Below are 25,690 nucleotides of genomic sequence, written 5' to 3' on the forward strand. Positions count from 1 at the left end.
GACGTACATATACAACATGATTTACATAAGACCTTTCAGTTGCCATAAGCCATATCCACCTTGAGTAAAGGTCCAACTGTAAACGTTGCTCTAGCGTCCTCCACATGATGACGTCACTTTGAATAAGGACGGGGTGAACCAGAGCCCTTGAAGCGGGTTACCCGGGTTAACAAGTATGTTACAATTGTTCCATAACAAAGATTGTGCGATAAAAAAAACAATTGAGGACAAAATCTAGTTTCCAAGCTAGAAGGGCTTGTTGATTGAATTTTGATAAATGAATTGTCAATTTATTTGGCAGAAAATGTATTTTAAATAAAGGAAATCCCTCCAATTTTGATAGAGTTCAGTCTCTAGTCCTCCCACGCGAGGCTAGTGGTGACGTAATCCACTGACAGTAGGTCAGTAGCACAGCATTCGTTTCTTTGGCGTTATATTAGATAACTTATATCGGCAAGTACGCGAAAGGGTAGCTAACTTAATATAGTTTACAATAGCCAACCACGGTGAGGAAACGGAGAGTGTGATAACCACAGTTGCTGCTTAAAGTTATCCATGGTTGGACTAAAAACTTGCTAGCCATCCCTACCCTAAGTCTAGCGTTAAAAAAAGTCAAGTCGCTAACGTTACAGCTAAGGCGAAGCTAGGAAAACATTACTTGGCTAACAGGTTCCGTTGGCAGAGGTTGACTTTTCGCGCTGCTTGCTTGGTATTAACATGATAGTTGTGAACTAGCGGTGCTGTCAGTTGAATGTGTACAATTGACAAACAAAGCTGTATCTTTAGTTTGATAGCCGAGTGCCTTGGACGGCAAGATAATGTTAGCTAGCTAGCTAGCTAAAGCGGACGGCAGCGTTAGCTTTAGCAAAATAAGAGGTCTGCTTAGGGAGTCAGCTGACAGCCTGCTGTAAGCTGCCGACAGACCAGTGATGGATCAACTCAAAGTAAAGGATCGCATATTGGAAAACATCTCCCTGTCTGTCAAGAAGGTAAGCGCTGTCTAGTTGGTCCAAAAACTTAGCTAAACAGTGTCACAAAATTGAAGCATTTTCACATGAGATAGTTTAGCTAACGTTAGGTCATCTTTTGTCTGCCAAAGAGAGCAACTTTCAAGTCGGTGGGACATTACCAGCTTGCTGTCAATGGAGGGCCTTTCCCTAACAGATAACCTATACACTATTCCCTACGGTTTCTTAATTCACCTCTATGTTGTACGGTTGTTATGTTGTTGTAGTTTATTTTTTTGATCACAGTGACCAATAGTGGCATCAAGCCCCTGTGTTTGCTTACTGCGGCATGTGTTGTAAACACATCTGAAACTATATCGGCGACAACATTTTTTGCAAAATAATGGTAAGCGAGTACGCCTTTGCTACCAATTTCCATTGGAGTTATGAAATATTTTAGATATTTTTCCAACAATGCTTGGACACCCTAACATAACCTGACAGACAGCATTGCATATTCTTCCTGCTCTCCCTGCATGCTTTTTTACATTCACTTTCCAAAACTATGTGCATTTGCGTTTTTATTTAGCATGCGCTTTGTGTCTCAGTAATTTCCCATTACTAGTCCACTAGTGTTTAATGCAATGCACCCAGTAATGGGTCTTACTTCCTTTATTCACATTTCTCTAATACTTTGTAGTCCAGTTACTCTGTTTCACCAACATATTTTATTGTAAAGACTGCAAAATGACTGTGAAAGTACTAATTAAATGGTATGCCTCAAGCTTTTAAGAAAGTGTAGTGTTTGCCTCAAACAAACATTGCGTAGTCCTGTGTAGTCTCAGGATACAAGTTCTTTTAGGATGTTGATTATTGTGAAATAGTGTACATACATATTGACAATGTACACACACACATATACATACACTCTTTGGGTCACAATTGTCAAAGCTTCTCCAACCTATACTTGGTTCATGCTTCAGGGTTTCAGTACTGTAGGTCACAGCAGTACGGTGGACCACAATAAAAGACAGTTAGCTGCATAAACAAGTGATACAGTAGAACTAACCTGCATCTAACATTGTGCTTTGTATATGTCAATAGAAATGTAGAATTATTTTTTGTTATTCAAATCCAAGAAGATACAAACAGTCCAGTGTATTCAGAGTTTTTTTGGTTGCTTTTGCTCTGTACACCAGCACATTGTATTTGTAATGAAAATGACCAACGTTAAAAGTGGCTCCTGTGATCATTAATTACATCCACATCAGATGAACAATGTAGAAATTCAATTGTGGCCCTTTTAATGCAGAGTCCCCCAATTTAATGGAGCCACATTTACTTTTATATTTGCATATGTATATTTGTACAAATCCTTCACAACCATATCCTGTGACTGTCAACCCACAGACATCAGTAGGCATGTGGTATTTTCTGTGGTGATGCTCAGTCAGACCTGTGCTGCAGCCATCTCACTCACTGCTCGTTTAATGGGTTATTTGTAGAGATGGTCTAATACTATTTTTTTGTTTGCCGATACCGATTCTGATACCTGAACTTGCAATACGGCCGATACCAAGTACTGATCCCATACCAGTGTGTCATATATTTCATTATGTTTTAACAACTGTGTTCTACTATCCCTGTATAGATGTGATATGATTTCTATTTTATTGTGAAACATGAACAAACACAAAAATTTATTTTCCAGTTTGACAGTCAGTCATAACGGGGAAAAGAACACAAATAAACTAATTTAATGTAGATGTTCTTCAGGGCTTTATTACATGGTATCGGATCGGTGGATAAACTCGTACTTCCCAGTACCATTTTAACATTTTAGGCAGTATCGGAGGCAATACCAATACTGGTATTGGTATTGGAACATCTCTAGTTACTTGCCTTCAGTCTGGTCTTCAGCAGTAAAATTGCAATACAAGGAGTAACCTGCACACAGGAAAACACATACTAAGTAGGATTTAGGCCTAGGTCAGTGACATTTCCCTGCTTGGTACTAAATTCCTTAGTTGCTATGACTGCATGTTGCTCTGTTCTAATCCTTGGATCATGTAGAAAAAGGGCTGCAATTCTTACAGTGTTCACCCAACATTGATGTGAACACCATCGAGCACACTTAATGCAGTGTCTACTCACACTGTAGTTAGTGTTCTATTGCAAATCAAGTGTGAGAGTACATAGCCAAGACAATATAATTACTTGATTATTAGGTTAGAAATTCATATACAGCCAAAACAGACCTTATTTGTCTTGTTTTCATTAATGCAATTTCTTTTTTCAGTAATTGCCAATTTTGCATTTTTAAAAAGCTCTTTTGCCAACGTCCTTGGAGAACCAGTCAACATGCCAAATTGGCAGAACAATCATTGATAATAAGGGCCAAATACAATCACTTCTTAAAACTGGAGTTGGAGTTAAAATGGTCCTCTTCCCAGCAAAACAAACAGCAGAGAAACAATGTCTTTCTACAGTTGCAGAGTTACTTTGCGGCCTGTGAAGATGAGACTCCAGCTATCCGAAATCATGACCGGGTCCTTCAGCGCCTCTGTGAACATCTTGACCATGCTTTGCTGTATGGGTGAGAGGCTTACTGCAAGCAAATTGCATAGAGCAAATAATGATCCGATTTGTTTTATTTGTCATGCAAAAATCCTGTAGTAAATTGTATTTTATTTTCTGCATACAGTACAACCCCATGTCCCTTCTTGTTAATTGTCACAATTTTTACAGCTTTTAAAACCATGCTTCAATACTACTATACTACTTTAATTAATCTTGGTGCGGATCATTTTTATTCCTATAGTCTATACCCCTTGCCATTTTTTTTAATCATGCATGTGATGTTATTACTGTTTTCTACATAACAGCCTACAGGACATCTCCTCAGGCTACTGGGTCCTGGTCCTTCACTTCACCAGGAGAGAGGCTGTCCGTCAGATAGATGAGCTTCAGCACATAGCAACCAACCTCGGGCGAAGTGAGACATCTCTCTCACTCAGTCGAATACACGTACAGTACGTGGGGTGATTGATCAATGGGTTATATGTGTGGAAAAGAACTATTTTTCTCTCTTTTCTGTGTAGGCCGTGCATGGTTATACCTGGCATTGAGCGAGAGTTCTTTAGAGAGCTATCTACGCCTTTTCCAGGAGAACCAAGCGTTACTGCAGAAGTATTATTTCAAGTAAGTAATCCAGTAACCCTGATCTTGATTACCTAAAGAAAAGGAATTCTGAATTCACAAAATAATTACTATTAAACAAGTTTATATTGTATTTCAGGAATTACTTTCTGTGGTTGTTACAAATTGTGTTGGACAAATTGATATGATCAAGTAATTTTGTGAAGAGTAAAAGTTGTTCACTCACATGTAGCTATCTGATTTTATTCTCTGCTAGGAATGCACTGGTCTGCAGTCATGACCACCTCACACTCTTCCTTACGCTGGTGTCCGGCCTGGAGTTCATTCGCTTTGACCTGGAGCTGGTTAGCATATATTTTATGACAATATCAATAGAATTGCAGCTCCTAGCAGCATGCATGTAACATTTCTGTTGGGTCCTGCTGGTTCAGGATGTGCCCTATCTGGACGTGGCCCCCTACATGCCAGAGTACTACAAACCCCAGAACCTGCTGGACTTTGAGGAAAGGTTGCCCAGCTCAGACAGCTTGTCCCTGCACTCTTTCACCTCCCTCACCTCCACCAACCTGGAGTGGGATGACAGTGCCATAGCCCCCTCCAGTGAAGGTAAGCAGTAGGGATGTGCCGATCAACTTTTTGTGGCCCCCATGCCATTCTGAGTTCTTTAATGTTGGATATTTGCAGATACAGTGTCCGAGCCGATACTTAAATTTACCTGAATATTTATCTGACGCATCAAAATAACTATGCTTTTAAAATTTGGACCACCTTTTTTCACAAAATTCTTGATCCAAATACTTCTGTAATAGTTCTGATCCAGAACTATAAAGGGAATACATACAAATTTATTGATATGATATGAATAATAAAAGTTTTTCTTGGGGGAATAACTCAGTAATTGACGCAACCAGCCAGAGAGAAGACGCATCACTCTGTTGGAGTTGTTGGGACTACGTAAACACAGCGTCTACTCACAGTTGTATTGTGGTCATACAGAATGGTGTTACCTCTATTTTTACAATCACTGGCTTACAGAGAGAGCGCACACACACACACACACCAGACAACAGCCAAGTTTCACTTTGGCATGAAGTTAGTCATGGCGTTAACGTTTAAATAGCCTCAGCTGATATTACCTGTCGTCTGTGATATATATGATTTGAACTGGCATAGAACTTGCTAAAATGTGAAGCTGCTAGTTTTGTGTTTATACACTGCTGACACACAATTAGATTAACTGGTTTGATAATCATTTGGACCCATACTGGCTTGTAATTCTGAATCATTTTGGCCAGTCAGTATTGCTCCCCTTTGAATTAGCACCATCAAACATCTAGTGTTAGTTCTGTGCTGCTGTGTCTCTGTGTGCCTCTAATCTGGACACTTCATGGACTATTTGGGATGTGACTCTTTTGCTCATTGGCAGCCTTTATTTTTGGGTTTATGATTTGAGCAGGCCCGACTGGAGTGTAAATACACACTTGTATGCTTTGGCACAAAATCATACAGCAATGTCCACCTAATAGCATGGTAAAGCAGAAGTTGGATTGATCCTCGCAGATTTGAGACTCATGTATACCAAAGTGCATTTTATCAAATTGATCACTTGGTGTGTAGAGGGGTTATGGTTACAGAATGTTCTCATTCATGTGATTGCAGTGCTTACTGAATGCTTTCCCCATCACTCTCTACATAGTATTGAGTCAGTTTCAGTTTTAGTTCCCACTTTTTTCCACCATTGATTTTGTTATTTCATAAACCAAATGTCATTTAATTTCTCTGTTTTTGTGCCATTGAATCAATCTCATCTCTCCTGTCTCCACTTCATCTTTCTCTAATGTTGAACATTATCCTTCCTTTTTTTAGATTATGATTTCGGTGACATCTTCCCCGTGTTGCAGTCATTGCCAAGTGCAGACTGGGAAGGTGGGACATTGGTCATCCCCTCCCTCCCTCCCTCCTATATGGCATGGCCATTCCGCAGTTTGTGCATAATGCATGCTGGGTACTCCAGCCAGTAATTAGACATGTTTAATATGTAAAGTCCAGCTAGCTGGTACAAACAACTGCTGTTCTGAGGACATGAAATGAAGCATGATCAAAGGGACATGGGTTAAAGTACTTCTATTTTTGGGATTGAGTTCAGTTGGAAAGGATGTGGGTTTGGGTGTTGGGTGGCATATCTTTCTGCCAATCAAAGTTATGAAAGCCAATGGCTTAATATTTTCTTATACCATCATACCTCTATATTTACCTTCATCTTACCCAAATGTACCACATTAGTATTTTAACTTACAGTCAAATGCGATAGCATATTTTAGTAAAGCTTTTCTTACTGATCATTTTATGAGTTGAATTAACAAATAAGGGCATGGAACCAAAAGTGTGTCATCATACATAATGAGTTGACCGGTAAGTTTGGGAAGAATTCAGTGTTGGGTGGGTACACAAGTTCTGCATGTGTTGCTCATCTGGGGAATGATCCTAATGCTCGCTCTGGCTTGTTATTTACCACAGCAAGATACATGCCTGGTGTACTGCCTAATACTGACCTCGTCCACTGTCTTATCTGTTTGTCTGGTGTATTGTTTTTGTAATGTCTTCTCTTCCTGTATAATATGTGGCACTGGCCTAGGTTCAGCTCAACTGATGTGTGAGGTAACACTCAAGTATAGTTGCTTAAGGTCACAGAGTGCAAATTCCTTTGTATTACTTCACCATCTGCTTTTTATTACATTTTGATGACTACATAAATGAATTAGTGGAAACTGCTTAGTCAGTACACTCATGATCAATCAAAAATGCTGATTCCTGCAAATTATATTATTTAAATATTTGTATGACCCTAGCTACCCTCTAGTTGCAGAAGTAATGCTTGCCCTCGGCCTGTGTCATTGCAAAGATAGCTGTCTTGCCTTGTACCTACTTGATGTGATACGCATTGTGTTTTGTGCCTCTCTGACCCTGCCAAAGAACTACAGGACACTGCTGCACGTTTGTTTTTGTGCGATACTGATGAAGAAATACACAAAAGTTTTTGTGAAATTGTCTCGTTGGTCAATTTTCCATAAAAATGAACAGAATAGAAACAACTCTTCTCTAAATTTCCTTCTACATTAAAACCTTTTGAACTCTAAGTTTATTGTTCAACTTTCTGACGAGACAATGCCAAAAAATCTGTGTATTTTATAATATTTATATGTATAAAAAATGTGGGTGACTGACTGCTACTTAACTCTTGGTGTTACTTGTCATGTTAGAGGGTGACCTTACTGACCAGGCCAGCTGTCCGCGATCCAGTGGCTCTGATCCCCAGACAGTCATCAGCGACACAGTGGTCCTTTCTGCTGGCACTGTCAAGGCGAAGGCAGCAGCTTATCTTGCTCCACATAGCCCAACGTACAGACACAACCCCTTCAACGAGGACTCGGACACTAACACCACCAACACCTCAGCCGACGGCACACCAATTCATGTGGCCAGCCGCTACTACAGCGCCACTACTGGAGATGACACAGAGAGCACGAGCAATGAGTTGGAGGTCATCAGGTACAGTAGCTACAGCTTTAGTTTCTGGCTTGCAGGCTCATATTCTATCTGAACAGTTAATCTAATTGTATTAAAACAGAGAGGAACCACAGCTAACCACTCTGGTCTTCCAGGATGGCCAGACGAAGGAAACCAGCCAAGAAGCGCCGAGGGAAGGGCTCCACAGATTCTATCAGCAGCATCCATAACTCTGTCTCTTCTGAGCACATGGAAATGGACAACAGCCTCTTGGCATCGGAGGATGTAAATTCATTTAACGGCACTGTGTTCCAGCTGGATGCTGAGGCAGAGTTGAGGAGAAGCAGGGTGGGATCACAGGTTGTGGATGAAGGAGATGAGGATGGAGTAGAAGGCCTCCTACGGCTCCCTGAGATGACAGACACCTCCATGGACACCGTGGGCCAACCCCTCCGTGATGTGATGGACCGGCTCAATGGGTCTTTAGATAGGGAGGAGGCCTGGGAGCACCGAGAGGAGAAAAGCAGCGAAAGCTGTGACCGGAACCCCGAGCCCCCTGAACAGCAGCCCTTTCGAGAGGATTCAGAGGGCGAGCCACCTGACCCAGCTGCAGGAGAGACGTCTCTCTCCCATCTGGCCACAAGCCACGACTTCCTGCAGGCCTCTCCTTTGCCTACAGACTTATGCTGCTTTACCCCCAACAGTTCAGACTCTACTCCCACTGGTGGTAGCCACTATGACTCTCCAGAGCATAGCCAGTCGCAGACTCTTTCAGGTGGCCTTGAAGATGAAGGAGAGGCAAAAGCGTCAGCAGGACAGGAGCCCGACGTGAAGACCGGGGAGCAAGGCACTGAGGAAGGAGAGGAAACCGACAAAAAAACATTTACCATGGAAACAGAAAGTTCTCATCCTGCAGAGTTTAAGTAAGGAGTTTCTATAAAATAAGTTGGTTGTTGTTGTAATTTTGTTAAAAGGGTGTCTAATGTTCTTCATTGTTCATATTTCAGGGTGGACAACAATCACTTGCTTCTTCTCATGATTCATGTATTCAGAGAGAATGAGGAGCAGCTCTTCAAGGTGAAGACAGAGACACTCATTGTTTTTAGTTACATGCTTTGGAGAAAATGTGAATGTATTTATATGTAATGCTGGATTGTAACAATTGAATGATAAAATATCATCAGAGAAGTAAGGGAGCACAGTGATGCCATGGTCTTTCACCAGGCCTGTTTTTAATTGTCTTTTAAAGTGATCATCTATCATACGTCTTTAAGCAAGTTTTAGTATTGACTCATGCTTGTTTTGAGATGGAAGAAGTGGTTTGGAGACGGTTCAGTGGAAGTGTTGCAAGTATCAGTTTGTCAATTGCCTTTTAACTTTTTCAGGCTGTAGTAATATGTTTAACATGAAACATCCCCAAAATTGCCATTGCCAAACCTACCACACTCCATTTAAATAAACAGTAATTGTATCATCGTAAAATACACTTTGTCAACAGAAACAAAATCAAACTATCAAAGGCCGTCTTGGTTCGTCTTCTCACTGTTCCAACAGTCATCTCATTTACATGTAAAAAATAAGATGGCTCTATAAACGCTAAAAGTATTGTTTATTTAAATTGAGTCTTGTGGGTTCGACAATAGCAATTTTACAGCTGTTTCTGGTTAAACAAAAATGATCTTACTCTTAAACAAAATAGGTCTATCTCAGAAGGAATCCTTTCCATAATGCTGTCAGACAGTTAGAATAATCTGAGCCTGTCAGTGCCAAAGACTGCACTTTTAGTGGGCACAATTGGCGATACACGTTTGCCCTGTTATTACATTGCAGCTTGGTTTGCAGCTGCTGGTTACAGCGTTCTGCCACAATACTGGAGCAATTCAAATATTTTTGTTCACGTTAGTCACTTATGTCCCACCAATTCTTGGGAAAATAGGTCCAGGTTAAAAAAAAACAACAACCTTTAATCAGCCTAATTAATTTCTAGTATCAAGTGAATAAATGGTTTGTTATAAACAATGAAAACATACAGCTGATGATGAACTACCATAACCTATCTGCTATACTTGTAGCAACACTGTGCCACAGTATACAATCCAGTTGGCAGAAGCATCACTAGTGAACAGAAAAGTTGAGACTGATGAATGTGGAGGTTGCCAACACTTGACAGAATTTATCTTCGGGTTTTCAGATGGCAAGAATGAGCACAGGCCATATGGAGGGGGACCTGCAGCCCCTTTACCTGCTGCTGACTGACTGTTACATCTACCTTCTTAGGAAGGGTAAGTGGCTAAAAACCTAATGCAACCTAATGTATTGGCTTTATTAACAGTACATATCATAAGTCGGGACATACTGATATTGGTACTGGGAGTCAAAATAAATTTTTTACACATGGGAAACGGCATCTGAATTTGCATTCACATTTAGTAAATCAAATTTTGACCATACGTAAACCAATGTGTTCCACCTGTACTAGTAACCATGAGAGTATATTTTTCTGAAACATCCATTGTAATGGTCACATAAGATCTACACAATGTTCTAGGAAGTGAGCAACACATTTAAATGAGGTTGTTCTGTTGAAAATACTTCACATCAACATGTGCTCACCGCATTTCATCGTTGTACTTTTGTTTTTCTCCACAGGTGCAGCAGAGAAACCCTACACAGTTGAAGATGCTGTTTCTTATAATGAGCTGGACTATCTTTCGGTAAGTGTCCTGCATAAACAGGGTTTGCCATTTTCTCTTATTTGTCTGTGACTTGGCTACCCAAATACATACATACATACATTCATACAGTACGCACATACATACATACATACAGTACATACATACATACATACATACTGTACATACATACTAGGGGTGTAACTAGACACCCAGCTCATGAGACAAGACACAAGATTGAGTTCACGAGATTGAGATGAGACAAGTGTTTAAAACATTTGACAGAAAATGAATGAAAAAGAACAAAAAAGACTCTCCTGTATAACTAACAGTTACACTACTTATTCCATATGTGTGGTGGAGAGAGAGTCTGTTCACTCAAAGAACCAAGGTTACAACATAACTAAGCGTTTTCTGGCAGCAGTTGAGACCAAATGTTTTGAACTTTAATTTGTCATTGTACAGTAGACAGAGAGAAATAAAGCGTATTTGACTATTGTTTCACATCGATTACGCTGTAAATAAATGACCATCAAACACTCAACAGATGATTTTTTGTGAAGACAGATGCTATTTTTTTCTCCTCAGCATTTTATTAATTGCACAAAGAAGTAGGCTACTCTAGTATCAATTTATGACCATTATAGGACAAATGGAGAACAAACTAAAGTTAGGTTTTGCTGTCCGTTTACAGCGCCACAGTAAACTTTGGAGATTGGCCGGGGTATTTTCTATGCTAATTTCAAAGGCTGCTGCTCTGCCTTTGTGTACTGATATCAAAAGACACTTTTCAACCTGACAAGATATCTTGTCAGGTTTAATGACGAGAACTTGTCACATCTTAAATACATACATACATACTGTACATACAGTTTCTTGATGTTACAGAACATTTATGAGTTAATAGAATTATAAGTTTTTGTTGCAGTACTCCATTGGCCCCAAATATCGTGTCATGGCTAAATCTGCAGTTTACATGCTCCTTAATGTGCTCCATCTAGAGTTATTTACAAGATGAACCATGTAGACACCAGCGTGATGTGACAGCTGTGGTAGTGGAGTATAGTAGATATATTAGATATATTAGTTATTAGTAATGCTGTTTTCCTTTTAGGTGGGCCTCGACCAACAGACAGTGACGTTGGTTTGCACTAACAGACGAAGAACATTCCTGTTAGACACAGCTGATGCCTCCCTGACTCTGTGAGTCTGCTTGTCTGCCTCTGGTTTCCTGGTACTCTGACTCCCCGTGCAAAGAGCCAGCATGCACACCTTCACATGTAATATACCTTTGCTCTTATGTGACTGTTAGTCTCTCCTCTAACCTTATCCACTCCATCCTTATTCACTTACCAGGTGGCTCTTGTCTGTTCTCAAGTCAGCCATGGTGAAGGGTTACCGTGAGCCTCCTTACCCCTCTGTGCTGACTGATGCTACCATGGAAAAACTGTCTCTCACTAAGTTTGTTTCCCAGGAATCTCAATGTGAGGTAAACGTCAGATATACTGTATTGTTTTTCATTACAGGTCTGGTCTTTACAGAGAAAAAGCTGACCGACACGGAACTAAGCAACCAATTTTCATAAGACAAATTACAAAATCCTTACCACGATAGTCAAGTTTATTTTACTGGTTCAGCTTATTCCTGCCTTTGACTGTACTAGACACTTAAGTAAAAGAACAGAAACCTTTTGGAAAATCTGTGACACAAGAAATTAGTTAACATAAATCCTAGCTAGTGTGTCTCAAACTATAACACAAACAAATGCACAGCATGTTATTTTCTACATACAGTTGAGATTCAAGGTCAGTCAAAATATATTCAATTGTATTTGTGTACGTGCAGTGCAAAGTATCAAACATGATGGTCACTGAGAGAAATACTTCACTTAAGTCTCTGTAAGTCAATTCTCATACTGCATATGAATTGAATTATAATATGAACTAATTTTTACTTGTAATAATCTTAGTAATAATTCTAGAAATGTTTGGGAGTTACATCTTATAAGGTCATATTTTACCACTCATATTCTTGACTGACTTTCAAAGCAGTGGTAAACTAATACTTCAATCCTGTTTTTCTAGGTATATGAAGTATCTATCCAACTATATTCACTAGTCCACTGGGAGGATCCTATGGACATGACTTTGTCACCCGAGGGTGGCCCACTGAACTCTGGACTACATTCCAGTACCAAGGAGGGGACTCTGCAGTACCGGGCAGGAAACACCTACCTGGGCAAAGAGCTGTGGAAAAGCTGCTACCTCGTCCTTAGGTATGTGCAGGTTGTGCACATCAGTCCCCCTGTCAGCTGGTGTCAACATAATACTTTATCATACTTGATACTTTACATCTGACATTAACCTTCCCACTTTGTGTAATAACAAGGTGGGAAGGTTATCTACTTTCACAAATTCTAAGCGGTCATGTCACTTCTGATTGTTATATCTATCGCGTTTAAAAACTTTTATCCTTTTGAAACGTTTACTCCTCGACGCAGCGGGCCCAGGGTTTCACTCGGACATGCGGCCCTGTGCAGCATGTAATTCCCCTTCTCTCTCCCCTTTCATGTCTTCAGCTGCCCTGTCAAATAAAGGCCTAAAATATACCATGAAAAATAATCTTCAAAATACACACCATAATCCAAAGTACTCACTTCCCATTTTGGCACTTCTGCTTTGGTGAAAATTGCCAACATATTGGAAGTGGTATTTCCTTTGACTCTCAGCTATTGCCAGACATACTGAGAGCTCGAGCTCGTGTTTAGTGCAGTCAAGAAGATTTCCTGCCAATCTGTCAGAGGTACACAATACAAAACACAGAGTGGAGACTGACTATTTTTTGGCAATCATCTTGCCTATTGCAATTATAGTAAAAGTAATATCTTGAGATGAATGTGTCGGTGATTTTTTTTCTTGCGCCTTTTTAAGAAATAAAGCTAAGAACTTCAAAAACCCTTTGGTTGTTGCCTGGTTAGCTCAGTTGGTAGAGCAGGTACAAATATATAGAGGTTTACTCCATGACGCAGCGGCTGACTTTGACCTGCAGCCATTTGCTGCATGTCATTCCCCCTCTCTCTCCCCTTTCATGCATTTATCTGTCCTGTGGAAATAAAGTCCTAAAGCCCCCCCCAAAAATAATCTTAAATTATTTTTTTTTAACTTTGTGGCCCTTAGAGGACCAACCAGTTCAAAATAGTTTGAAACAATTGCATGACAAATTAGGTAAATATAAATAGTTGTCCTCTTTTCTTGCAGCAAGGGAATTCTGTACCTGTATGCAGAAAGAACTGATGTGACACCTCTGCTGTCGGTCACTATGGGGTAAGCTTCTACTTCAACTTCAACTAGCTGAAAGATCCTTTTTCACACATAACAATGGTTCTATTCAAGTTTCCCAGTAAGCCATGACAATGTGACAGTGAGCCAACACAAAATACCGGGACCCTAAAACTAAAGCAGCGAAATTCAATTTAGCCATCATTCATTTTAAAATCACATTTCTTACTGTGACATTTAAAAATGTTTTCTGTAAAAAAAAAAAAAAAAAAAAAAAGCCCGCAAGAAAATGGTGTTACTTTGTGCTCAACAGAGGAGAGCACTGTGGAGGCTGCCGTCGTTCAAACAGCACAGAGCGCCCCCACGCCTTCCAAGTCATTCTGACAGAGCGACCGCCATTGGAGCTCAGTGCCAACAATGAGCAGGACATGGCCGACTGGATGCTGCTGCTCTGCCAATCCGTCTCCAAAGGGGTAAGAAATTGTGTGAAATGTGTTTAGCAAACATACATGTCTAACATTGCATGTATAACATGCTGAATTAGCACAAACAGAGCCCTTTTAACACCCACACATTTTTGCGTTTAATTAGATGTTAAGTGGGGTAACTCATCAGTCAGGCTGGATTGGTTTTCTTCATAGCTTTCAACCAAAAGTGACATTTAACATATAATCACTGTAGACTTGCACTGTGCCGGCTGTACGGGCTATTCTCCTCCCCAATAAAAGATCACTAGGACTTTGTTACAGCAGCTGCTGATACTCATAATGTACAAGAGGCAGGTTTTTGCTTGAGTAAGTTATCTTATGCAAGGTGCATCCCCACTCCAGGCATCCCATGTTGCCTGGTGATAACAGACAGGAATCTGCTCAGACCAGCTTTTTCCGTACACTAGGCAGCTTAAAAATGATTTAACACATATTAAGTACATTGAGGTAGCTGAATGGGAGGAATCCTTTACCAATAGCTTCCCAATGTTTTCTTTCAAAAAAAAAAAAAGCCATTTATGCAGTTGCTTCTTGACAATGTAGAAAAGTTCACACTCCTTGCCTTGCACACAGAATTAATGCTCTCTGATTGCACAAGTCACACAACTGTTTCAAAATAAAAGTCACAAAATATCAATATGGATCAATGTAAGCTCTGTCTATATGTGCAAAGTATAATTAAATTACAGCCGGCTTACTTGCAGGTCATCCCTCAAGGTGTGGCCCCCACTCCATGTATCCCATGTTGCCTGGTGATGACAGACAGGAAGCTGCTTACTTGCCATCAGGACTGTCAGACCAGCTTCTTCCGTTCACTGGGCAGCGCCGATATCTGTGATGTCACTTTTGTCAGCGTAGAGGCCGACAAGGAGTACTGTGTCATTGTGAGTGGTCATCTGTTTAACTCCTCTTTGTGTTAATCCTATGCATTGTTTTGTATTAGATTTTGACTAATTACTGAATGTACACTACCGGTCAAAAGTTTGGGGTCACTTCTAAATTTCCATTGCACTCCATTATAGACAGAATACCAGTTGAGATCATTTGCATTGTTTTTTTAACCAGCGCAGCAGTTTTCATATTACATTATGTGCTTACATAATTGCAAAAGGGTACTCCAATGTTTTTCTAGTTAGTTTTTTTTAAATGATATCAGATTAGTGAACAGAATGGGCCTTTGGAACATTGGATGAATGGTTGCTGATAATGGGCAATGTAGATATTGCATTAAAGATCAGCCCCCCACTCAGATCAGCTGGTATTCTGTCTAACATTGAGTGGAATGGAAATTTGTAAGTGGCCCCATACTTTTGACCGGTAGTGTATGTAACTAGGAAATTAAGCTATGTTACAAAGTTCGCCTGAGTTTTCAGGAATGTGCATTTGCTGAATTAGGATAACATTAAAAAAAAATGTTTCAAATGTTTGTACTGTTTTGCATATTGATATAAGACTGAACTAATTAAATTAATGATTCCTATGCTATCTTTATATAAATATGTAAAAATATTTCCAGTTTAAAAAGGGACATCAGCATACAAGATACATCAACACATCCTGCAGTTTTTGTGTATGATAACAACTGTATTTACAAATTAATGGATAATTTCTATCAATGGACAATCTCAAAGGACCCGTATGATTCCATATGTTACAGCTTTAGAAATAAGGTTCTAATTCCTAACTAACATGAAGGCAGCGTCTTCAGTTTAACCAGTAACTGTTTGTCTTGCGCAGACAGTGTGTGTGTGTGTGTGTGTGTGTGTGTGTGTGTGTGTGTGTGTGTGTGTGTGTGTGTGTGTGTGTGTGTGTGTGTATATATTATACATATATATATTATATATTATATATAATATATATATAATATGTGTGTGTGTGTGGTGTGTATATATAATATATATATTATATATATATATATATATATATATATATACAACACACACACAACACACCACACACACACAACACACACACCACACACACACACACACCATACAATATATATATAATATTATATAGTATATTAGTATGTTGTGTGTGTGGAGTGTGTATATATACATATGTGTATATATATATGTGTGTGTCTGTATGTGTGTATATATATATATATATTGTGTATAGTATGTATATATATGTATGTGTATGTATATATGTATACATATATGTATATATGTATGTATATATATATGTATGTGTATACATATATGTATATCTGTATGTATATATGTATGTATATATGTATGTGTATATATATGTATGTATATATGTATGTATATATATATATGTATGTATATATATGTATGTATATGTATGTATGTATATATATGTATGTATATGTATGTATGTATATATATGTATGTATATATGTATGTGTATATATGTATATGTATGTATGTATGTATATATGCATGTATATATGTATGTGTGTGTATATATGTGTGTATATATATATATATATACATATATATGTATGTGTGTGTATTTTTATATATAAATATATATTTATGTATGTATATATATATATCTCGTAGTACTGGTATAATTCTTTTGCCTTCCCACTTTCTCCCTCTGTAGGAGTTTGCGGCAGATCGGACTCAGTTTCTTCCTCCGTGGGTGTTGTACTTCAGCAGCTGTGAAGAGAGAGATCGACTGCTGGACGTGTTGGACAACACATGGAAGGCCATTTTCCAGGTGGGAAGATACACTGTCCTTATCAGTGGTTTAAGGGAAATAAATGCCTGTGATGTTGCCCTGTTTGTTTTTCCCAAAAATGTTAGCATTCAAGACCTTAAATGCAACAACTACTGCCACTGGCTGTCTATCTGGTTGAACCATCATCTATGTCCTCACTATACACAGGTCGACCTTCCCCACAAAGAAGTGTTGGAGCCGTCTGTGCAAAAGCGTTGTGGTGAGGCCCTCGCCCTGATGAATAGTGCCTGGCAGAGGGCAGACAGTCTGGCCCGAGGCAGAGCCCAGCGTGAACCCTGGTGCTGACAGACACACACATGCACTCATACACTTACCTGTGTGTAGCCACTGAGAAAAACTGATCCGTCTGATATAGTTCCAGCATAGATGGATTTAACTCTGGCATACAGTCTGTGTCACTGTAAACTAAGTTTTAAGCTCGAAACCGGACGTGGTTATTGGTTTTCCCACTACTGCGTGGGTTGTGATGCATCTATAGATCACTGATAAAATGTTTCTATCAAAGAAACTTCCTGCAGAAGTAGCAATGCATTTTGCAGATCGCAGTGATACAACTGAAAGACATTCGCACTTGAAATTAAATGAAGAATTTTAACAGAACAATACAACAAATTGTATTTAATCCAAATCATACATTGCGATTATTCCTTTTATTGGAGTTTTTTTTATGAAATAGCAGCATTGCAGAACAAATACACTGAATTAAGGAAAAGTTTAGGGTGGTGTGTAATATTTTGTACTCCTTTTGTTTTGTAGGAAATTGTGTTGGATAATTATAGAATGCACATATGCAGTAGTCAGGGGAACACTTTTGGTTCCAATCTTTAGTACATTGGGCATTTAAATTAATTCTGCTGGATTGACTTTGAGATGTAAACAGGACTGAAAATAGTTTAACACATACAGTATTTAGTCCATTGAGGTAGTTGAGTAGGGAGGGAGATAAGGATAAATTCCCAACAATTTCTTTAAAAAAATCAATGTAAGGGAAGCTATAAACTGTATGCAGCTGATGCTTGTTTTGGATGTAGAAAAGTTCACACTCCTTGCCTTGCACACACAGAAGTAACTATCTGATCGCACAAGTCACACAACTGTGTAGAGAAAAAAGTCACTCTTTGCTTAACAGTCACAAGATGTACTACTTAATCCAAGCTATCGTACAATTATAGAGCAAATGTACATCGCTGTGCCGTATCAACACATTATCAGTCACTAATGGTTATGTACGTGTCTGATATTCAGTTTTGGTTTATCACGTTTTACATTAACTTGAGAGAATGAATAGCTCAATATGAAGATTATTTGGATATTGTCTGAGATCTTGCTATACCTCAGATAAAAAAAAAAAGAAAAACTATCAGGAAATTTGCCTTTTATCTCCACTCTGTAGAGACAAGTGGAGGCTTCCATGCAGACTTGCACATTGTTTTTTCTGTTAGTCTTTTTTTTAATGGTATCAGTTGTGGTTTTGCATTAATATCATAACATGTATTTCCATTATAGACAAAGTGGGAACAATTGTTACTAAATTCAATTGAGTGGTGGCATTGGTATTGATTTGTGTCTACATTAGCAGACATATTAGCGCAGCACATTACATTTAGTGTGGGTAAGTATCAAGTAAGAATTACAGTCTGTGTGAAGAATCCGTTACCAAATGAGAGCTACCAGTTACTTTGGCTTATCATTATTATTTTGCACCAGTAGTTGGAGGCATCGTACTGTAGTGTACTGTATGATCTGGCCTCTGCACTAAATTAGAACATCCTTTATTGCACTAGTCATTTAGTGCTGTAAGACCATGTTGAGGTTAATAGAATCCATAAATAGTCTTTTAACTTAGATCTAGTTTAGCCTCTGTTCTTAGCAGATTAATGCTTTAAAATAGTCTTTAATATCATCCAATATTAAAGCTGTACTTAGAGAAAGAATAAGAAGTAGAAGACATTGCCAGACCTACCTCCACATTTCTGTGTGAGTATGGTCTGGATAGTGGATAAAACGCTCTGCCTTGTTTGTATTTCTTTAAAACAATCACAACCATCCCAGACAATGCTAAGCCCTGGTAGCATAGTTAGCCACAAGGGAGGGACATCCGGCGCTTCTCTCACGCGCCAAATGTCAGCCTTTATCCCAGAAAATGTTCCATACTAGAAGACCCAAAACCAAACTCATCCCATACAAATTATAGTCAGTAGATAATGCATGTGTACCAATCTGTCCTTAACATTAACACTAATTAGCATACTGCTGCTCTGTCAATGACAGTGTGTAACTCTTCTCATGACAAGGCTGAGATCAGTGTCAGATTTGTTTTGCAATGACAATGTTGTTTTTTTGACAACATGGATTGAAATGGATAGTTCATTTAAAATTAAAAAAGCACTATTTTCCTCTTTCTGGTTGCCTTACACTGTATTTAAACAAACATTTTATGTTTATGTTGTGGTTCTGGTTTCTTTTGAAAGACAAGTTGTAATGTGTACTGTTTGTTGGGCTGGGTATCCAACCGTGATACTCCCAAAGTGCACCCACAATGGTGTCTGTTAGATGTTGCCTAATTTTTGCTGTTCAAAATCAGACAGGTTTGTGTGGAAAAAAAAAGAAAAAAAGGTGATTATATTCACCAAAGTATGGTACTTTAAAAATACAGTTTTAGTATTTTTTTCTCCCAAACTTTTGTATTGAATAGGCACCAGTATCAAAAACCTTCAAATGATACCCAGCCCTATAAATATGTCACTTATGTATGTTCAGTCACATTGTGTTACTTTAATTTCAGCATTAATCAGTGCTTTAAGTCTTTCTAAGTGCCACTTGGTCTCATTCATCTTCTGCTCATAAAAAAAAAAATCTAATCTCAGGTGAAAAGGGTTGGAAACGTCAAATCCAATACCTTAAGACTCACCGTTTGTTTTTTATTGCTGCTGTTTGTCGAAATTTATATTTTTTTAAATCCCTTTTTTTCTATTTTGCTCCAATGCAGAAGACGTGAAGAAGTGTACGCGCACACTGACAAGGCTGCAGAGTAATATTGCATGTTGAGAAAAGGTTTTATGTAAAAGTTCTTTTAAATGATTTGGTGAGGATTGGTATTAAGTAATTGTGTGGTTAGAATAGTCTCCCCCCCCCCCCCCCCCCCCCCCCCCCCCCCCCCTTCCCTGGATTCCCTAAGGTCTTTTGGACCAGAGCGAGTACACTTTTGTAATTTATTTATTTAAACAGGGACAGTGCACAAAAAAACAGTAATAGATGTGTGCCAGGTTGTAGCAAATTGCTGCCCGTGGTCCCAAAATTCCAATAGTTGGACTTACTTGAAATGTTGGATTATCAATAAAGAATGGAGAATTAACTGCATAAAGTTGTGGCCTATCAAGTGTATATTAAGAAAAAGTTAAAGTTAGTCTTTTTGAACAGTGTTTTGAATGTGGGACATTGCTGACCAATGATGGATGACATCTAAGTAATGCCTTGTGTAGAAGCGCTTTTTGATTTTGTTCATAAATGTAAAGTGCATGTAATATTTGTATGTTGTTTAGCGATTTTAATTAAATTGTAAATAGAGCACTAATTAAATATGACATACTGTACACTTACATATAAAGATATGCATGTCCAGAAGGTTTTATACTGTTCATAATGGCAATGAATGTACAAATAAACCTTTGTGATTGGACGGTATAGCTGAATAAACTGAAAGGAAAATATGGCTCCTCTGGGGATACATGTTCTATATGTACCAGTATCTCTGCCTTTAACATCTGGATTTCTGTTATAGGTCAAACCAGTGAAAGGATGTGTGTTCAAAACAAAAGGGATGTTAGAGCAGGGGCAGAATATTAACAGGTAAGAGAGCAGTTGTGTGTTAGGTAAACCACTATAAATGAAGGCTCCTTTGCATACTGCCCTTCTTGCTCTAGTGTAGAGCATGTCAAAGGATGGTTGTCAGCACAGAGACTGTAAACAAAAACAATACTGAAGTCTGTGGAAGTTGATTTGTTGTTAATCAGTGCCCATGACTCACAACTCCCCACACACAATTTCAAACCAATACCGCTGGTAGGCAATTAGATGAATTGGAAAACCTCGTTTTTAACCCCCAAAAAAATCAAAATGACATATTGTTACATAAGCGTTGTCTATTTCTTTATGCTGTGCTCTTTCAGAGATAGAGTTCCAGTGTTTTTGTAATAACAGAATACAAGCTTGCAGGTAATCAATTTCATCCCCCATCTTGCTGCTACTGTTTACTTCCATTGTACATTGTGCAACGCCCTCTTTTGATCACACATCCTTAATTAGAATGATCGCATTTAAAACCAAGTTTCCAAGAATCCTGAGTTAATTTGGTGGAAAAGAGGTACCAGTCACCAGTAGAGGTCCTCTTTAAACCTGTTGTAAACAGGTATTCAGTCTATCTATGATACTGTACACATCATGTAGGTAAGGAGTAACAAACACAACTGTGTTCAAATTGTGGTGAAGCTAAATCAGATATTTTTCCCCAGAAGTTTTCTTTGGGTCTCATATAGTTTTGAGTTTAGGAGCACAACAAATACTACAGAGGTTAAAATGTAACTAATGGAAACACTTCTAACATTTAATGAGAACTTTAAAACAATTTTGAGATCACTTTATTAACTAAAGATGTCCAGTAACAGCTGTTATGAGTCCATAGTGAACAGAAGACCAAATCCAATATAGACCGGTGATGTTTGAGTCTCTGTATATTGATTATATTGTTGTAGTTGCTAGGGCAACATGTTATCTGCTGGTCTTGTTCAGATACATTTTTATTATTTTTGCACCACAATGTCACCTTGGGTGTACTTGTGCTGTTACCATGGTTTCAACGAGCTATTACCTCTTCCGCCTGTCTGTATTGTTTTCTCTGTGCACAACAATACAGAACCAGGATTAAGGGTTATGTGAAAGGGTGATTTGACTCCTTATTTGAAGAAGAGCTGCAATAATGGCTGATGGTTGATAGAGAGCTTCTTTAAAAAGAAAGGTGAGGGAAAGCCACATTGATCCACTGCAAGAATAGAAGTTTAGGAAGATGAAAGCATAGCATGGGGCATAAGCAGACTGTCAAACATACAGTTTACTGACTGGCAGAGAAGGATGTAGAATATAATAGAGTGATGTCACCGCCCCCTGTTTCAAATTGATATCAATGACGCAGTACAGAACTAAGTGTGCCAGGCATTCTCTAGTGTCTGTAGGAACGACATGTAGTGCTCTTATCCTCAATGGAAGGTGTACTCACAAAATGACTCAGCAAGGGGTAGAAAAATCCAGATAAACACTGTCAGATCAATTAGTAAAATAGCGTGGGTTGTGTCCCTTTGGGAGGTTCGAAGGAAACAGACTGGGAGGAAATTAAATAAAACATGAAGACAGTTTCAGCTGTGGCCGGGGAACTTCTCAGAGGCAATTTAACCAAAGCTAATATTGGTTGCAATTAAAAGCATTCTGATGATTCAGCTATTCCTAAAGCTTTGGCCTGGAGAAAAAAAGAAAGCATTCAACATTATTAGAGCTCTATTGTAAGTGTTATTAAAGAAACACCAGTGCCTGTCTGATCACTGCAAAATCATAAGGTTACACTTTACTTGAAGATATCTACATAAGAGTGACATGACACTGTCATGAACGTGTCATAAAAATCATAAACAAGTTATAAACGTTTAGGACATAACACTTCTTTTAGTAAGTGGTGTTTAAACCATGCTGCGCTTTCCCTTATTCTTTCTGCTCCACAGATTTTCACTTTCTAATGAAATTTTTATACCTCACTCTCTGTTACCCTTACACTGTCATGCAAGCTCCCTTTTCCTCTTTATAACTTCATACTCCTCTTAAATCTAGCTCTGTTTTGACTGCAGCAATGCAGTACACTGAAAAGGAGGTGTGCTGGAGAAAAAACAATGATGTCACATATAGTGGTGATGCATGTGGAGGTTGTCAAATTAGAGGATCTTTGGATGTTGGCCAGCAGCATTTGAGGTTGTGCACAACCTTAGTCTGTGATCCTGTACACATGGAAATAAAGCTTTTGAGCTTCTCTTCTAGCGCTGCTAATCACTTCTGTTAATCGTGTCAACATTTAAATTAAAAAAAACTAAAAATTAAATGGAATGTGCAAGACAGCTTGAATGGATCCGGTAATACTCATTAACATCAAAGAGGAGATTGCCCCCACACATGTTACATCCTGCTTAATCAGTGTGTTAGAGAGAGATAGGACTTTATTCAACAATTCTATGCCCCTGACTGACTATAACATTATTCATGACGTGGTGATGCACGCTATGCTGATGTACATTCCCTCTGCTGAAATGCAGTGACGTGTTAGCTGCTGCCTGCATGCTAGGTCCATTACGGTATTCCACAGCTATCTAGCGGTGGAGCAGAGGAGCTTGACGGATGCAGAGATAGAGAAGAGGGTGAGTACAGGGGATGCACAGATTGCTGCGAGTCCAGACTTTAGCAGCAGCCTCATTTTCAAGGTACAGTATTGATCATTCTTCTCTCTTTTTAGTGTCTTTCTTTAAAGGATGTCTAGTTTGTTATCTGTGAATTAGTTCAGTGATAAGTAGATTCCTTCTGCTGTACAATTTCAATGTTAATGCTCAGTATATGTGCACAGCCACAGAACATTTTGCCATCCTCCTCCTCGTCATGTTGAGGAAGGGCTCAGAGCTGCTAAAGGGAGACAGAGTGGTCCTCCTGGATCTAAATGAGGGAGAAGCACAAACCACAGACAGCTATGGAAGTCTACAGAATGGGAGCTTCATCCCACCGAGATATGTAAGCACTATTCTTTTCCTATATTGCTGCTGTATGTTGTCCTTTTTATATATAAATCACAGAGTTATCAAAAATATAGCTGAGCATTCACACAGTGGCCATAACCCTGCTGCTTTGTTCATCCCTTCACACCTCACTGACTTCTTTTACCTGATATCCACAGTAGTACAATGTGGTATGAGGCACTGAATATCACTGGGATAATAAAAAATGTCTTTTTGTGAAACATGACTTGAAAAGCACTGAAAGCTTGTTCTCAAGCATGCTGTAAAAAGCGCAGTAATCGTTTTCCGTCTCATCTTTCTGGACTCATTATTGCAAAGTGGAGGCTTTTATGATACTATGTAATGGCACAGGATCTTATGGGTTAAACCAAAAGCAAATTAACTGCCCATATACAGAACAAAGAATTTACATGCAGGAAAGTGAGTAGAAAATGTTGTCGTCAGCAGCTATCGCTTGTTTTTTACAGATTAACAGATTTTGATAATAACTCAACTGTTTGAATGCTTTTAGCTTTCAGCCGCAGCTGCTGATGAAGATATGGATGGTGAGGATCCCATGTATGTTTACTGTAACACAAGAAGTAACCAGCCAGTTCCACAGCTGGGGAATTACTTCAGAGATGGAAGAACCAAAATCGGTAGGTAGCATCTTCAGCTTACATTGAATTATTTCACAAGTTCACTGATGGATGACCGATTCAGTCCTTCATTTATCCTTTTTTTATGGCTTGTTTGGGTTTAGACTTTGTACTCGTATGGGAGATCCGCTCGCGGAGGAAACGTCGAGGGAAGGGAAAGACCGAGGTGACAGGTGAGGAGGTGGAAGCAGTGCCAACTGAGGAGAACAGCAGGTCTGAGCGACGGAAGGCACAGCTTGCACTGTGGAGGGAGAAGTTTGTTCAGAATCTGGAGAGTGCTGGATTGCTCATGGAAAAGGTAGATCAGTTTCTTCATTGTGATTTTATGTTGTAAATCTACTTGTTATTTTGTTGACCTATTTTTCTTACTTTCTTAGTTCTCTATGTTGCCTCACTTCTCTTTAGGAGGAAACAGCGAATGAAAAGAAAACAATACATTTTCTAAAACTTAGCGCTCCTTGGGACGTGTTGGTGTATTACGCTGAGGAACTCTGTCTGAGAGCTCCATTGCAGGTTAGTGCAGCTCTTTATAATCAAGTATGTTTAAGATTTATACGAATGGCACCATCAGTCTACAGTACAAGATGAATTGGCACATTTATGTATGGTTCTCAGACAGTGTATCCTACTGACTTTTGTGATCCCTTTGACGGTGCATTACTGAGGGAGTAGCTGCTGAAAGTGTGTTTGCTGCTGGTTGATTTTGGACATTTCTAACAAAACTCTGGGACCTTTATCAGTAAATATACCAGTCAGCACAGGTATCACCAAATGAACTGAAATTTTAAAGATTGCAACTTTATAAAGAGAAGGAAGATAAAATGTTCTTCATGCTGAATGAGTGTGTGTTCGGCTTCCAGGCACAGCAAAGTCTGGACTTAAACACATCTGCCCGTGTACTGAAAAAGCTATGCATACCTAACATAATGACAGACTCAGTGCCAAACAGGCCGCTGGATTATTACACATGTGCCTTTCGCAAGTCAAAGATGAGCCGGTGAGTTCTAATTAGCGATGATAAATAATAGGACATTAACATTGTTATACACAATATATAAAAATTTATTTTGGCTGAATGAATGGCTTTCTTTTACAGGTTCCTTGGCTGTGATGACCATGAATCCTACTTCACTAATACACAGAGACACCGTGTTGTGAGTAACATGAATTCCTCTACAGTACATGTACTCGGTTAAAGTATTCCCTTTTAGAGTGAAAGTTTGTGTATTATTTCAGGTGTATGAGATTCTTGCCAAGACAGTGTATGGCAAAAGGAAGAGGGCTGAAGTTGGTGTGGACCGCCTGGTTAATGAAGGGGCGTACAAAGCAGCTTTCCCCCTGCACGAGGTCAGCTGCTATTTATCTGCCTTTTAATTCAATGTAACGCTTGTGCTGTTTTCCCTCTCTAATCAATATGTCAGTTTTTTTTCACAGGGCCCTTTTCAGCTTCCAAAGTATGAGATTCGTC

At 39.0% G+C, this 25,690-nt stretch overlaps 2 protein-coding genes across 4 annotated transcripts in view; both read left to right on the forward strand.

Moving 5' to 3' along the window:
* Positions 1–379: 379 nt before the first annotated feature.
* Positions 380–20,490, forward strand: plekhm2 (pleckstrin homology domain containing, family M (with RUN domain) member 2). Of its 3 annotated transcripts, none has more exons than XM_032520934.1 (20): positions 380–989; positions 3,437–3,543; positions 3,833–3,942; positions 4,049–4,148; positions 4,363–4,450; positions 4,538–4,712; positions 5,973–6,032; positions 7,367–7,655; positions 7,769–8,536; positions 8,621–8,690; positions 9,805–9,895; positions 10,263–10,327; positions 11,400–11,488; positions 11,642–11,774; positions 12,370–12,560; positions 13,543–13,608; positions 13,877–14,036; positions 14,741–14,935; positions 16,626–16,742; positions 16,911–20,490. In XM_032520934.1, exons 1-20 carry the CDS (start codon positions 930–932, stop codon positions 17,046–17,048), a joined length of 3,072 nt encoding a protein of 1,023 aa, XP_032376825.1. In that variant the 5' UTR covers positions 380–929; the 3' UTR covers positions 17,049–20,490. The 3 variants fall into 3 exon arrangements, with proteins under 3 accessions (XP_032376825.1, XP_032376827.1, XP_032376828.1); XM_032520936.1 differs by having other exon boundaries at positions 14,756–14,935; XM_032520937.1 differs by lacking the exon at positions 5,973–6,032.
* Positions 20,491–23,065: 2,575 nt separating this feature from the next.
* ano11 (anoctamin 11) overlaps positions 23,066–25,690 on the forward strand; it is a 17,524-nt gene continuing 14,899 nt past the window's right edge. The window contains 10 exon segments of the mRNA XM_032520413.1: positions 23,066–23,278; positions 23,419–23,579; positions 24,096–24,222; positions 24,327–24,520; positions 24,628–24,735; positions 25,083–25,219; positions 25,319–25,376; positions 25,459–25,569; positions 25,657–25,683; positions 25,685–25,690. The exon segment at positions 25,685–25,690 is cut by the window's right edge and continues 139 nt beyond it. Coding sequence (XP_032376304.1) covers positions 23,451–23,579; positions 24,096–24,222; positions 24,327–24,520; positions 24,628–24,735; positions 25,083–25,219; positions 25,319–25,376; positions 25,459–25,569; positions 25,657–25,683; positions 25,685–25,690 — 897 coding nt within the window. The 5' untranslated portion in view covers positions 23,066–23,278; positions 23,419–23,450.

Source organism: Etheostoma spectabile, chromosome 7 (assembly GCF_008692095.1).
Source record: "Etheostoma spectabile isolate EspeVRDwgs_2016 chromosome 7, UIUC_Espe_1.0, whole genome shotgun sequence".
Taxonomy (NCBI): Eukaryota; Metazoa; Chordata; class Actinopteri; order Perciformes; family Percidae; genus Etheostoma; species Etheostoma spectabile.

Bases quoted from the DNA above. Each gene is read 5' to 3' on its own strand.
- plekhm2 (XM_032520934.1), top strand. From the start codon at position 930: ATGGATCAACTCAAAGTAAAGGATCGCATATTGGAAAACATCTCCCTG. The intron at 9,896-10,262 runs GTAAGTGGCTAA...TTTTCTCCACAG, and splicing joins CATCTACCTTCTTAGGAAGG to GTGCAGCAGAGAAACCCTAC. The intron at 11,489-11,641 runs GTGAGTCTGCTT...TTCACTTACCAG, and splicing joins GCTGATGCCTCCCTGACTCT to GTGGCTCTTGTCTGTTCTCA.